Source organism: Eurosta solidaginis, chromosome 1 (genome assembly GCF_040869045.1).
Source record: "Eurosta solidaginis isolate ZX-2024a chromosome 1, ASM4086904v1, whole genome shotgun sequence".
Taxonomy (NCBI): Eukaryota; Metazoa; Arthropoda; class Insecta; order Diptera; family Tephritidae; genus Eurosta; species Eurosta solidaginis.
The window spans coordinates 106,425,195-106,441,070 of NC_090319.1; the positions used below are offsets into that span (position 1 = coordinate 106,425,195).

General features: G+C 39.9%; 1 protein-coding gene across 1 annotated transcript; it reads right to left on the reverse strand.

The window, feature by feature from the left end:
* Positions 1-318: 318 nt before the first annotated feature.
* LOC137237163 (uncharacterized) lies at positions 319-1,614 on the reverse strand. The gene is made up of 3 exons (XM_067760492.1): positions 1,462-1,614; positions 1,055-1,381; positions 319-989 (listed from the first exon to the last, which is right to left on the reverse strand). The coding sequence occupies exons 1-3, from the start codon at positions 1,505-1,507 to the stop codon at positions 394-396; spliced, it is 969 nt and encodes a 322-aa protein (XP_067616593.1). The 5' UTR covers positions 1,508-1,614; the 3' UTR covers positions 319-393.
* Positions 1,615-15,876: the final 14,262 nt, after the last annotated feature.

A 15,876-nucleotide genomic window follows, 5' to 3' on the forward strand; every position in this document is an offset into this window, starting at 1 on the left:
TCGACTCCGACATACAAAATGTATGCCCTGCTTGCAATGTCTCCCCACATGACACCAACGATCTATTCAATTACAATGTGGAACCAACGCCTCTAACACCCCTCTCACTATGGCCCACCACTGTTGAAACTGCAAGTTTCCTTGGATTCCCGCGATATTGATGGCAATTTGTGATCGGCCACACCTATTGGATAGGGCGAAGGACTGCTACAAGTGCACTAACGCCTCGACTGGGTTGATACGCTCTAGTGTACATAGTCTTATTGGCCTAGGAAAATTATTTAAAATCTCAGAAGTATTAACTATGTATGTATATGTATTTGAATTAATAATAATTAAAGCGATATTCTATTACAAATTCAGTATGGAATGCACATCAAATAATAGCACCGTTTAGGTGAAATTAATTTGATTGATTCTATTTAAAGCCAAGCTCCTTAATATTTCCAATTTAAGGTTTTGTATTTGTTTATCCTTTTGATAAAAAATGCGATCACGTTTCTGTTGCAGGCGCAACATCCTCAAGCGCTCCTTTTCAACAGCAACTCGATACAAATGCAATTGACGAATACGTTGCGCATGCGTGCGGGGCGAATAGCCTCTAATACGAAAACGCACGTGCCCTAATATTTTCTGGACACAATCGCATTTACAATTAGTATTATTATTTGGATATAACGCATCGTTTGGCAATTGCTGTTCCGAGTCAACAGTATCGCGAACTATTCCTTCATTCATAAATAGGGAATTTGGATTGAATAAATGTGGAGCATTACAATTAAGTTTATTAATGTCTGGAATATCTGAAACTGGAGTAGACGGCAAATGTGTGTCAGATAAGGCCTTTTGATCTATATTGAATGGTTTTTCCGTGCATGCAGTTTCCAAATCTTCCAAAGATATTGCTTTCTCAATTTTAATTGGAATTTCTTTTATTGGTGTTGGCATACTTTCAATACTTTGTTGTTTCAAGGTTGTTGTTGGTGTATCTGAAAAAAATAACTACCTAACTTAGCAGTATGACCATTTCATAAAAAGGGATGGCGGTTACTACCCGAAGCAGAACTAGCTAACGCGGCCAAATCATTGTTTTGGGCCAGTTCGTTTGCTAAAGCATCCTTTGCTTTTTTCGCTTCCGTTGCTCGTATGCGACCTAGTTGCTGTTTAAGTCGTTCTTTTGATCGTTGATAGCCAGCAGCACGCATATTATTTGCTATATCATCCCATGCTTCTGATTTTCTTTTAATTGTCATTGTATCACTGCCCTTGTGCTCCAAAATCACTTGATGTATCCGAGTTAATGACAAAAGCAATTGTTTTTCCGCTTCGGTCCAATTAGGTTGACGTTCGCGTTTTTCTTTAATTTTAGTATTGGGTTTAACTACAGCCAAAAAAAATATATACATATATTTCATATTGGCGTCATTTTAAGTAAATCTTTTTGAATATCATTTTAGTCACCACTTAAATCCATAATGCTACTGAGAGTGCCTTCCAAAGCGTTCATATGAATGTTATGTATGATATGTATGTATGAACAAATTTATTAAATCTTTGTTAATACTATATTAAATTTTAGTTCGGTACATATGTATATGAGAATACTTTTCTTTGAAAAAGCTTTTCAATTTTGCTCTCTATAGAGTCAAAAAGACACAAACAGAATTGTATTTGTCTTTATTAAAAATTTAGCCAAAGTTGTAAATGTTGCAAGAATATGTTGCTGCAACAAGAGGCTTTGATTTTCAATTGTGCACCGCGTATCCCAAAGGCATCTACAGGATCTGCCTCCTGGGTTATGCAGTCATGAGTGAAACGAACGTGCAAGTGCGCCTTGTGTAAATTATTTCCACATCGCATGCATTCGCATTGCAATTTCTTACAGTGCTGGCTGCAAGTAACTTTAAATTAAATTGCAGCTTTAAAACTGGATATAGAACAAATTGAACAACAGTAGCGATAATATTCTGAATTTCAGGCTTCTGCAGACCATTCAGGTTATTGTCGATCAACCTCTTTAGACTTGGGGCAAGCTAATTTTCCTCTGGGTATTGGCGAAGAGCTTCGTGTTTGACCGTATCCGCTGCTTTTGAGGGCACGAGTGAGACAAGGTATATTTTTACATCGTAGTGAACATTCTTCTAATACAAAGTGTTAACTTATCATCCGCCCCGCTTCATCATCTTTCAAACCTTTGGCTTTCATAGTATATTCACTCCTTGAATTAAGTATGTTGGCACACAAATCGCGTAAGACACTTGAAACCTGTTGCGTCGTTCGGCAGCAGAATCGAATTTTTTATTTCGAACCCCACATACCCTTTTAAACACACGCCTGAACGATTCATGCTCTTCGCTTCGACTTCATGGAACAAGTATTTTTTTGACCTATCATTACATTAAGACAACTTGTAAAATTTTCAAATGTATAATATAGTATATTATTAATTCAGCCATATAGAAACATAAACCCCAGCGGGTTAGGAGGTTACAATATACCCGCGGTAGGTATGCCTGTCGTAAGAGGCGACTAAATACCGGATTCAAGAGGTTTGTGTAGGCCAGCCCTTTCAGGTTGCCAGCGCAATACATAGCTTCTCCAAACCCAATTGTCTAGCTCACCTATCCGTGGCGAATCCTGTTCCATTAACAACCGAGGCTCTGGCGACCCCGAACTCCTCATGGACCTAGGGGGTGGAAGGGCGGTATGGCCTAAAAGGTCGCATGTGGTCATAACAAATCGTTCCCGAGATGGTCGGGCTTGGTACCGGAACGTACCGGATCTGCATCCGGCAAAGGATCATCAACTCGATAACACTCCTCAAGGCCTTCGGGGAGTGTTCTTATCGCTACAATAACAAAAACAATAAATATATTTAGGTATATTAATGGGCATGCATATGTAATACTATTTCTCCCTTATTCTATTTAGTCTAAAGGCTAGTATAAATATCATCCGAGCACTGTGCAAATGCAAAATATATTATTTGTAAATGCTTTAGAGGCATGGGAATCTTACGATCAGTGACTGAAAACCATTTCCACTCAAACGATAACTATGCAACTGTGAAACTATTTTTAAATATGTTATGGATCTAACGAGTACTGTTCGCCGCTGCTGGTTTAATGTCATAAATCCGACCTATTGTAACTTAAAAAATGCGTTTCGATCACACATTGTAAAACGTAATTTGGGCTTGGATTACTCAGATTGCTAGTACCAGCAACATTTCGCTATATAGCAACAACCTGCTCCTGTAGCTGGCCTAAAGTCAATGTGATTATTTATTTATTTTTATTTATTTAAATATTTTCCTAGCACAACAATTTGGTAAATTACTTTACAGTGCTAGTCAGGAATTGTAAATAGTTAAATTTAAGATGAATTATTATGGCAATAGAATTAACATCAAGTAAATAAAACAATACAACAATAATATTAGTAAAAATGGGACATTTGTCTCTTTTAACTTCATCCAAAATTTATCGAGTTCACTTACAAGCTTCGTCTGTTATAAATTTTTCCTAAAATAGTTATATTTTCAGATTGTTACATATATCCGTGCATAAACAAAATATACTTACCTGCCGCTAATAATAAATTTGATAACGTTTTACAAGACGGTGCACCACCTAAATTTTATTTCTGTAGAAAGTTATTTACAAAAAACCATAAAATCACCCGAGAAGGTCCAAAATATGATTCCCGATCCATAGCTTTTTTGCATAGAACACCTTTCTGCGTTGGCGGCCTGTTTTATTTCCGGTAATGGGAGAGGTTCCCCGATTCCCGACTTTATACGATACCAGGCCATTCGCGAAATGGGCGCTGAATCCTTTACTGCTTTCGCCTCGAATAGCAAATCAATGGGACCCAGCTGCTAGCTTTTGTCGCAACCTCTTGATGTGGATCTACATTATATATATTATACTCCAAACAAATATTGATATTATTTGATTACTGCCCATCATCCATATCCAGCATCACAGATTACATTTGTACACCTCCTGAACCATCATTGTAAATTTTACCAAGTAGCGCAACTAACAGCTGATCGGTGAAAATTCGCACATTCACACGCACAGTTCTCGACTCAGTTTCAAAAAAAAATTTTAGATTATTTAATTCAAATTTTATAGTGAGATAATCCTTACAAATATATGTATACAGAATATATATGGCGTTTTTGTTGTTATTAAAACAATAGTTTTATTTATATTAAAGCTTTTATCATTTTTATTTTTAACTTTAAAAAATCTCCGAACACCATTCCTTCATTATATGACATTCGACTGCCTAGTCCACTGCCTTCCACTCTATTCGCAACATAACCTCTACTTAAGCTGCCAAACTATATAGTAAACAATGTGAACCATGCTCCTGAATTTCAAGGCGAATTCAGTAGTATGGATTCGCCTTGCTGAAATTCCAAGGCGAATTCAGTACAAATTTGCCACCACCTAGTATAGATTCGCCTTGGTTTTTTGACAGGAGATAGGCGAATTCAAAGTAGATTCGCCTTTAAGGTAAGGCCACATAATACTGCACTACGCAGCACTGCACTTCACTGCAAAATATTATATGCTTATGGGGGAATTCAAGCTGGAGACATTGGTGCTTTATCGGTAACCGTATCGGTAACCTTTTAACAGCTGATTCGACCAACCTTATGAGAATCAATGCAATCGATTATTGGTGCCGTTAAGGTCGTAACCGTATCGTAGCCAACCAATTGGGTTTTGGTTAACATCGTAACGATAAACAGCTGATTACGTTAGGGATACGGATACAGCGATACGACATACGGCACCAATGACTCCGGCTTCACATCTAGCTTCAGCAGCATGGCGCGACGCGGCACAAAGCATTGTTATCGGTAACCTTATAACAGCTGATTCAATCAACCTTATGGGAATCAATGCAAAATATTATTGGTGCCGCTAAGGTCGTAACCGTATCGTAGCCAAACATTTTGTTTTTGGTTTTCCGCCATAACGATAAACAGCTGATTATGTTAGGGATACGACTACAGCGATACGACAAACGGTACCAGAGACTCCGCTTTTACCATATAGCAAAGTGAATTCAGTACAAGGTGGTGTTATCCCATTAGCTGATTGCTTCTTCTTGATAATTTTCCATACAAAGCCTTGTACAACAAAATGTCAGTTAATCGAAATCTATGAATATTTTCTTTTGGCTTGACATTCATCTGCACAGCGGAATGATTGAATTCGCTTTGCCACCACCTGGTATAGATTAGCTTTGTCTTATAGTTTGGCTCAAGGCGAATCCATACCAGGTGGTGGCAAAGCGAATTCAACCAATTCGCCCTACTGAAGAATGTCAAGTCAAAAGAAAATTTTAATCGATTTCGATTAACTGACATTTTGTCGCGGTTGCCTAAGGCGAATTCATTACAGGTGGTGTTATCCCATCAGCTGATTGCTTCTTCTTGATAATTTTCCATACAAAGCCGTGTACAACAAAATGTCAGTTAATCGAAATCTATGAAAATTTTCTTTTGACTTGACATTCATCTGCACGGCGAATTGATTGAATTCGCTTTGCTACCACCTGGTATAGATTCGCCTTGCGCAAGGCTTTGTATGGAAAATTATCAAGAAGAAGCAATCAGCTAATGCGATGACACCACCTGTAATGAATTCGCCTTGGTTTGGCAACTTAAATTGAGGTTATGTTGCGAATAGAGTGGAAGGCAGTCAAGGCGAATCTATACCAGGTGGTGGCAAAGCGAATTCAATGAATTCGCCGTGCAGATGAATGTCAAGTCAAAAGAAAATTTTCATGGATTTCGATTAACTGACATTTTGTTGTACAAGGCTTTGTATGGAAAATTATCAAGAAGAAGCAATCAGCTGACGGGATAACACCACCTGTAATGAATTCGCCTTGAAGGCAGTAAAAGAAGGCAGTCAAATGAAGAACAGAGCCCGTATTACGTTATTACGTTATTATATCCTCTTTGGTGTTACGATCATTGACTGAAAACCATTTTCACTCAATCGATAAATATGCAACTGTCAAAACTTTTTTGAAAATTATAATAAATAATGGATATAACGAGTACTATTTGTCGCTAGTTCAAATATGCCGTTAATCCAATCCACCTTTTCAGAGCTATTGTGATTTAAAAAATGAGTTTCGATCACGGATCGACGCAGCCTTGTACGTCGCTGTGACTCCTAAATTTAGCAACGTCCGCTTAGCCTGACATGTGTCCGTCCGTCAATGTCCCATGCCCCTAATCTGTCTAGTCCGTCACGGTAACCTCACATCCACGTCTCCTCTAATACACCCGTGCAACACCCACACCAAATTTATGCCTAATTAGCCTGACATGTTATTTGGACTTCAACACATTCAATGTAAAACCAAATGATGTAAAAGTAAACTATCCGATTTAAGCTGGAAATTTTACACTTAATTTATTATGTAATTAATTTAATTGAACTAGAAATTCATGAAAATAAATCCAGAGTAAAATTAATTGGAATCGAAAAAAAATATCTATTAATCTAACTTATTACTAATACCTAACCTTGACTTCAAATAATAATGAATAATAAGTACATATATGTATGTATGCAGACCCGACGTGAGGGGGGGGGGGGGGGCGGGGGGATTCCCCCCGGGTTTAGAGGTACCAAGACATTTTTTTTTTATTCAGGAGAGTCTTTAGTTGTTCCATGTGCAAATTTTAAGCCGAATTTCAAAAGCAACGAATATTGATAATGATTTTTTACCTGGGCCTGAAGAGACAATAAAAACATCAAACAAAAATGTGTTTCTAAGGGGGCCCGCGATTTAGAGGCACTAAGGCATTTTTTTTTTTAATTCAGGAGAGTCTTTAGTTGCTCTATGTGCAAATTTTAAGCCGAATTTCAAAAGCAACGAATATTGATAATGATTTTTTGCCTGGGCCTGAGGAGACAACAAAAACATCAAACCAAAATGTGTTTCTCAGGGGGCCCGCGATTTAGAAGCACTAAGGCATTTTTTTGTAATACAGGAGAGTCTTTAGTTGCTCCATGTGCAAATTTTAAGCCGAATTTCAAAAGCAACGAATATTGATGATGATTATTTGCCTGGGCCTGAGGAGACAACAAAAACATCAAACAAAAATGTGTTTCTAAGGGGGCCCGCGATTTAGAGGCACTAAGGCATTTTTTTTTAATTCAGGAGAGTCTTTAGTTGCTCTATGTGCAAATTTTAAGCCGAATTTCAAAAGCAACGAATATTGATAATGATTTTTTGCCTGGGCCTGAGGAGACAACAAAAACATCAAACAAAAATGTGTTTCTCAGGGGGCCCGCGATTTAGAAGCACTAAGGCATTTTTTTGTAATACAGGAGAGTCTTTAGTTGCTCCATGTGCAAATTTTAAGCCGAATTTAAAAAGCAACGAATATTGATAGTGATCTTTTGCCTGGGCCTGAGGAGACAACAAAAACATCAAACAAAAATATGTTTCTCAGGGGGCCGCGATTTAGAGGTACTAAGGCATTTTTTTTTAATTCAGGAGAGTCTTTAGTTGTTCCATGTGCAAATTTTAAGCCGAATTTAAAAAGCAACGAATATTGATGATGATTTTTTGCCTGGGCCTGAGGAGACAACAAAAACATCAAACAAAAATGTGTTTCTCAGGGGGCCCGCGATTTAGAAGCACTAAGGCATTTTTTTGTAATACAGGAGAGTCTTTAGTTGCTCCATGTGCAAATTTTAAGCCGAATTTCAAAAGCAACGAATATTGATGATGATTTTTTGCCTGGGCCTGAGGAGACAACAAAAACATCAAACAAAAATATGTTTCTCAGGGGGCCGCGATTTAGAGGTACTAAGGCATTTTTTTTAATTCAGGAGAGTCTTTAGTTGTTCCATGTGCAAATTTTAAGCCGAATTTCAAAAGCAACGAATATTGATGATGATTTTTTGCCTGGGCCTGAGGAGACAACAAAAACATCAAACAAAAATGTGTTTCTCAGGGGGCCCGCGATTTAGAAGCACTAAGGCATTTTTTTGTAATACAGGAGAGTCTTTAGTTGCTCCATGTGCAAATTTTAAGCCGAATTTCAAAAGCAACGAATATTGATAATGATTTTTTGCCTGGGCCTGAGGAGACAACAAAAACATCAAACAAAAATGTGTTTCTCAGGGGGCCCGCGATTTAGAAGCACTAAGGCATTTTTTTGTAATACAGGAGAGTCTTTAGTTGCTCCATGTGCAAATTTTAAGCCGAATTTAAAAAGCAACGAATATTGATAGTGATCTTTTGCCTGGGCCTGAGGAGACAACAAAAACATCAAACAAAAATATGTTTATCAGGGGGCCGCGACTTAGAGGTACTAAGGCATTTTTTTTAATTCAGGAGAGTCTTTAGTTGTTCCATGTGCAAATTTTAAGCCGAATTTAAAAAGCAACGAATATTGATAATGATATTTTGCCTGGGCCTGAGGAGACAACAAAAACATCAAAGTAAAATGTGTTTCTAAGGGGGCCCGCGATTAAGAGGTACTAAGGCATTTTTTTTAATTCAGGAGAGCCTTTACTTGTTCCATGTGCAAATTTTAAGCCTAATTTAAAAAGCAACGAATATTGACAATGATTTTTTGCCTGGGCCTGAGGAGACAAGAAAAACATGAAAATGTATGTTTACATGAATCCGAAATCGTAAAGTTTTCGTGGTGACACTGATGAAGGTTCATCTTCAAAAAATCTTCCAACAATACCACCAACTCTGTATCAAAGTCCAGATTATTTAAACGACTTCGATATCGGTACCGTGAATAATGAGTTTTTGCGATCTGAAGAAGTCAACGAAATAATTCGTCGAGGTCATCAAAAGTGTCCTGTTATTTTTCCACGTGATTGTCATGACGAGGCATTTCCAACCTCGTTGTTAAACAGAATCTTGCCAAATGGAGAGAAAGTGGAGCGTGACTGGTTAGTGTGGAGTGCCAGTAGCAATGCTTTTATTGCCTACCATGTCGTCTGTTAAGCACCAATACTATAAATCGACCTAAAATTTGTTGTGCGGATAATCGAAATTCCTGGTATGGAAGAAGCTATACGATAAACCCCATCACACGAAAATACTCAAGATCACATTAAATGTTATATTCAATGGCATTCTTTACAAAGTGTAATTCAAAAGGAGGCTACAATTGATACACTTACCAATGAAGAGCTAATCACTGAAACTCAAAAGTTGAAGCTAGTCACGTTGAACAGACTACGTTCATTTTGCGCTACCTCCATTTCAATTCGAAAGCAGCAAATTTTAAAATTCACGAACGGGTTTTGGCTTTCGTGGATTGTAACCAAAAACTGGTCAGGAAATCGCTGATTTAATTTTCCATACTCTAGGTAAACATGAAATCCCATTAAGAGATTGTCGTACACAAGGGTGTGATAACGGCGTCAATATGAAAGGAGCTTACAACGAAGCACAACGTCACATTCTCGACAAAAACTCTAATGCTGATTACTCGCCTTGTGCAACCCACAGTCTCATTTTATGTGGTGTTGATGATGCAGAATGTTGTACGCCTGCAATTACTTTCTTCGGAGTTGTACAAAAATGTTTTACTAATTTCAGCAGCAGTCCACAACGATGGGACATCCTCAAAAAAAATGTACCGAGCTCTTTTCATAGTCTTTCAAACAAAAGCCAAATTTGACTGCGCAAGCATGTGGAGATGTTACCAGCATTCTCAACAATTCGAATGTATCTTGCTGTCCTCAATTTGGTTCAAAATGCTGACTACCATTAATTAAAGAAACGTGGTCCTCCAAGCTAGAGACGCCACCATAGATGTTGAGGTCCAACATCTAGATGCCTTATTAGCTGATTTGAAGTTGATCATGAACCAATGGGAAAAAATTTTAAACGAATGCAAAACAGTTGCTATTCAATTGAACATCTCGCCAAAGTTTCCGGACATTCGAAAGAGAAAACCCATAAGACGTTCTGAAGATAATTTAAATTAGATGATTACGGATGATTCAGAGTCTAATTTTAAAAACAATACATTCCTGGTGATCGTTGATTCGGCAATCACTGGCTTACTAAACGATTTGCAGCTATTAGAAATTTGGACGAGACGTTTTCGTTTTTGTGGCAATTTGAAGGCATGGATGAAACTACGGTTCGGACGAGCGCAGCAAAATTGGTCGAAAAATACAAGTCGGGCGTTTCTCAAAGCTTAGAATGACAAATAATTCACTTGAAACACGTTTACGAAGCAAATTTTGATAAAGGTCTGTCACCATTGGAATTGCTATATATGTTCAAAATCTGTGTACAATTTTCCCCAACATTGGTGTTGCTTTACGTATCTTTTGCACTATACCCGTCACTGTAGCTAGTGCAGGACGTTCCTTCAGCGTCCTTGCAAGAATCAAAAATTTTCATAGATCGTGTTCATCTCGAGAGCGAGTTTCAAGACTTGCCACGCTTTGTGTTGAATCCGTTTTGGCAAGACAGTTAAATTTTGATATTATTATAAAAATTTTGCAGCGAGAAAAGCGAGTAAAGCTTCTCCTTGATATCCGAAGTTTCTATGTTTAGTAATTAAAATTTATAATCATCATTAAATTTATCAGAAATGTATTAAAATGTTACCAAATAACTAGAAAAGATTATTTGAAACAATATGTGGCTTTTAAAAGAGAATTTTATTTCCACGTTACAATAAAATAGTATAAATAGTAAATATTCTGTGTTAATTTTATTGTCAGCTCTTAGTCCAAAAATAATTTAGTTGATGTGGCAAACAATTTTTTTGATGTAATCCATCAATAATGATTCATGAATAAGACGCCATTAATTCAAGTTAATCAAATGTATTAGCGGATTTTTTATAGGGGGCCCGTAAATTGTTTAGTCCCGGGCCCGTATTTTCTCTCTACGGCCTTGTATGTACGTATCTATTTATATGCTTGTGAATAAACAAATCCAAAAAAAGATTAATTAAAAAAAAAGAAAATAACGTAATAACAATTTAAACCCAAGTTGTTATCGGATTTTATCAGTGCTTAGAAGTTCGGCCCGCGGTAAATAAACAAATCGAAAAGAAAATTTTATAAAAGTAGTGATATCCGAAAATAGGAATTATCGCACAGCCTCTGTAGTTTGCGCAACCTCAAAAATAAAATCTTCCCTATAGTAAGGTAGATGTGTTTATACATATATATATGCAAATGTATGCAGAGTGTATTGTCTCAGAAATGTGATACCTTAAATATTCGCACTCACCGATCTTACCAGCAACGAAGGCGCTTGGGTCGGAGGGGGAGGATAGCTGAAAATTTAAGAGCACATACATTTGTATCATACACCTAAGAGACCCTATGTTGGAAGTTTTCCCACTCAACTACCGGCAGTGGAAGGGGAGATCTTTTGTTTTGACTTTATTCGGGCATGCGGTCGCGGTGCGAATCAAAGCAAAATATTTCATCTTTTCCTCGTGCGGACGAAAAATAATGTTTAGCTAATTTAATTAAAAGGACAGAAATAAAAAATTGTGGCTTAACAAAAAGAGAATCGATTCCGTAAATAAAAACAGAAAATAAAGGGTAATTTAGAAGGAGCGAAAATTAACCAGATAAAAATAAAAAAATATAAAAAACTTTATGAAATCTATTGCAAATAGAAGTAAGTGAAGTATTGTGAGTAAAGAGAGAGTGAGATAAATAAAGAATGAAGACTAATGATCGGCAAGGTTAGGTTAGGTTGAACTGGCCGGTCCATGAGGACCTCACATAGACTGATTGAGTCCGTAGGCTTGGCAAATACTAGAAGCTTCCTTGGACTTAAGCCACTTGCTGCTTCTAGATGTGACAGCTGTATCACTCCTAACTAATAGCTGGAGTCTTAGCCTGACAAGTGCAGGGCACGGGCACAGAACGTGCTCGATCGTTTCCTCCTCCAACCCGCACTTCCTACATCTGCTATCACTGACCAAGCCTAATTTAAAGGCATGTGACGCCAGAAGGGAGTGTCCAGTCAGAATACCCGTCATGAGACTACAGTCCTCTCTTTTTAATGATTGAAGCAACTTTGTTAGTCTAAGGTTGTAAGACCTACACATAATCTTCGACACTTTACAGCCCTGCGCTTGAACCCACGCCTTTCCCGCTTGGTCGAGAATGTGCACCTCTCGCCTTCGCTTAATCTCGCCCAGTCTAATTGGGACGTCTACGGAGCAAGCTTCAAGGGATGTGCCCTTTTTAGCTAGTTCGTCCGCTTTTTCATTCCCATCTATTCCCATATGCCCTGGGACCCAATATAGATGTATGCTTCTCCCTGTCCCGATTCTCTCCAGAGACTGCTTACACTCTAACACGCATTTAGATGCTGTGCTATGCGAGATTATTGCCTTAATTGCTGCTTGACTGTCAATATAAAAGTTGACACGGTTGCAGCTTAAGTTATTCTCTTCCAGGGTTTCTACTGCTTTATTTACGGCTAATATTTCCGCTTGGAAAACGCTACAATAATCCGGCAGCCTGTAGGATCTGCTTATTTCCGGACCAGCACAGTATACCGCAGACCCTACTCCTTCCACTACTTTGGAACCATCTGTGTACACATGTATCGCCTCGTCCGCCATTTTCGCACCCTTGCGCCAACCGTTCACCTCTATTGTGGCCTTAAGATCTTCCTCGAAGCGCAGATAGGGAATTAGGTAGTCTGTTCGTCTTGTGATTGATGACGCTATACTACTATGGCCATATGGTCGGCGCTCAAGCTGCCCGAGGCACCGAGCCTGGTTGCGGTTGTTAATGCTATGTTCTTTGCTACCAGGTCTACAGGTGGAATGTGCAGAATGGCATACAGTGCAGCCGTCGGGGTTGTTTTCAGGGCTCCCGTAATGCTAAGCATCGATAGTCTGCATACCCCCTCTAATTTTTTGAGGTATGTTGTTTTTTGTGTGGCTTTCCACCAAACAAGAACTCCATAGTATAGAATAGGGCTGTAAAAACCCAATGAGAAAGAGAGGGCGATAGGCCCCACGTACACCCCAGCATTCTTTTACATGCATAGAGTGCCGTTGAGGCCTTCTTGACCCTCTCCTCCACGTTGAGCTTCCATGACAGCTTACTGTCTAGGATGATTCCTAAATATTTTGTGCAAGGTTTCTCCTGTAAGGTCACCCCTCCCAACTTAGGCCTGGTCCAATTTGGGACCTTGTGCCTCTTTGTAAACAAGACCATATCCGTCTTCTCCGCATTGACTTTCAACCCGACATTAGATGCCCAGGTATGAATATCCCTAAGCGCCCGATCCATGAAAGAACTAATCGTTGGAAGGCACTTTCCACTTATGACAATTGCAACGTCATCTGCGTAAGCCATAAGTTTTACGGGTCCCTCATCGAATCGCTTGAGCAGTTGGTTGATGACCAGCGTCCACAGCAGAGGTGATAGCACCCCTCCCTGCGGCGTGCCCCTGTCCACTGATTTCGTGGCCTCGTACAATCCCCATTGTGATGTAATCTTTCTGCAATTTAACATGCAGCCGATCCATCTGATTAAGGCAGGATGTACTGTAATGTAATTAAGACCATCCATAATCGCCCATTTTGCAACTTTATTGAAAGCCCTGGCAATGTCCAAGAAGACTCCTAGAGCATACTCCTTATATTCCAGGGATTTCTCTATGCTTATTAACACCCTATGCAATGTGGTGTCTACCGACTTGCCTTTGGTGGACGCATGCTGTGTTGTGGAGAGGAGCTTATCATCCACGTTGGACTTTATGTACACATCTATCAGCTTCTCAAAGGTTTTGAGCAGAAATGACGTTAAGCTTTGGGATACACGCGACCGATCTTCCCCGCCTTTGGTAGGAAAGCTACACGAGCAGTTCTCCAAGAGTGCGGTACATGATTTAGCCTTATGCACCCATCGAATATTATTTTAAGCCATTCCACGACCGCCATACTTGAAACTTGTAGCATGGCCGGGAATATACCATCTGGGCCCGGCGATTTAAACTTAGAAAACGTTTTCACTGCCCATTCTACCTTGGTATCGGTCACCAAGCCCGGCACTACTAGCTCCGTGATCGAAGTGTGAGTGATGTCTGCTGGCTCTTCTAAACCGTCTCCCGATGGAGAATGTGTGTCGAGAAGCACCTCAAGGGATTCCTCACTATTACGTGACCATTCCCCGTTCTCTTTCTTTATTAGTCCCTGGACTATTTTTCCCCTTGCTAGGACTTTTTTCAACCGTGCTGTTTCGCTGGAGCACTCTATGTCCGTACAGAAACTTTTCCATGAGTTTCTCTTCGCCCTGGTAATTTCACGCTTGTAGATCCTCAGTAGATCCCTGTACTCGTCCCATAACGCTTCGCTTTCCGCGGTCTTTGCGAGGTCAAACATTTCTTTTGCCTGTCTTCTTAGAAGACTCAGCTCATTGCTCCACCATGGCGTGTTTGCTTTTCCTCTGAATCTTCTTAGAGGTCAAGCTTTGTTATACGCAGTCATAAGCGTCCTTGTTAGGAATTCATTCGACTCCTCCAGTTCCTCCACATTGGCAACCTCTTTGGGTTGTCCCAGTTTTGTTTCTATATGTTTCTGGAATTTAGTCCAGTTCGTTGACCTAGGGTTTTTAAATGTTCCTCCCTTCTCATCCCTCTTTAGGGGGATGCTGAAGCTGATATATGCATGGTCGGAGAAGGATGGTCTATCAAGAACCATCCAATCATACATTGATATATCACGCTCGGAGCTCAATGTAATATCAAGAACATTGCTGGATGTTGGACCAATGTATGTAGGGACATTTCCCCTGTTGGCTATCTGCAAATTGGTTTGCAGGATGTAACAAAATAGAGATTCACCTCTCACGTTCGTATCTGCTCCTCCCCACGCATTGTGGTGCGCATTTGCATCTGCGCCTATGACCAACCGCCCTTTGCGCCCTTCATCCTGTACTAGCATTTTGCACTCCATCGGTGGAACCTCCGCAGCATGGGCCATGTAGCAGGGCGACAGGATAAATGCCTGCTTTTTCTTTTGCTCAACGGCCACCGCTATGAGGTCCTCAGTGGTGTAAATAGGCAGCATATATGAATGCAGCTGTTTCCTTACCATTACTGCAGCTCGCACCCGTCCTTCCGTTTGCGCGTAGTAAACGCCAAACCCGCGCGCGCCACGTCAAACGAACCCTCCTCAAGGGTTAGGAGGAGTTTTCTCGACGCCACTTTACTTTGTTGGAGGTTTATCTGTAGGACTCGCAGCACCATTGGGCTGTTTGTCCCCCTTCAGCACCTTCGTCTTGACGTCGTCGTCCTCCACTTGCCCTTTTGGTTTAGAGTATTCGATGCCCCCTTCAGCCTCTCGTGACTGTTGTGCCGGGTGATCCTCTGTGCGAGTCACAGCACCATTTGGCGTTTGGTCCTCTTCTAACACCTTCGTGGTGACGTCAGGGACCTCCACCTGTCTTTTTTCCCTTAGGCTTTTGAGGTCATTTTCGACTTCGCCCACCTCTAGCGTGTTATGGTTTTTTTCCTCGGGACTTCTTTTCCTGAGTCGCATGTAAATTTTGCCAGTGCCAAAGGACATTTTGCCAAGCTGCGTGCACAAAATATCCTCCTCCTGCTTGTTTATTTGGAAGATGTAGAACTGACCATCCTCGGTAGGCCGAGATACAGTAAGTACCTTCCAATCCTGTGTCGGTATGTTCGGATTCTGATTCTGCAGAAGTCGCATTGTATCCTCCGACTTCATCACGCATGGTATCCATACCTTAACTTTTGTTACCGTGAGGATTTACGCTTTATCGTCCACCTCAAATCGCGCGTTCGTGCCTTGCCTTTGGAGGTTTGGAACCACTTCCTCCAGCCACA

Coding starts and splice junctions, on each gene's coding strand:
- LOC137237163 (XM_067760492.1), bottom strand. CDS start 1,507: ATGAACGCTTTGGAAGGCACTCTCAGTAGCATTATGGATTTAAGTG. Junction 1,382..1,461: donor TAGCATTATGGATTTAAGTG/GTGACTAAAATG, acceptor TTTTGGCTGTAG/TTAAACCCAATACTAAAATT. Junction 990..1,054: donor GTTAGCTAGTTCTGCTTCGG/GTAGTAACCGCC, acceptor TATTTTTTTCAG/ATACACCAACAACAACCTTG.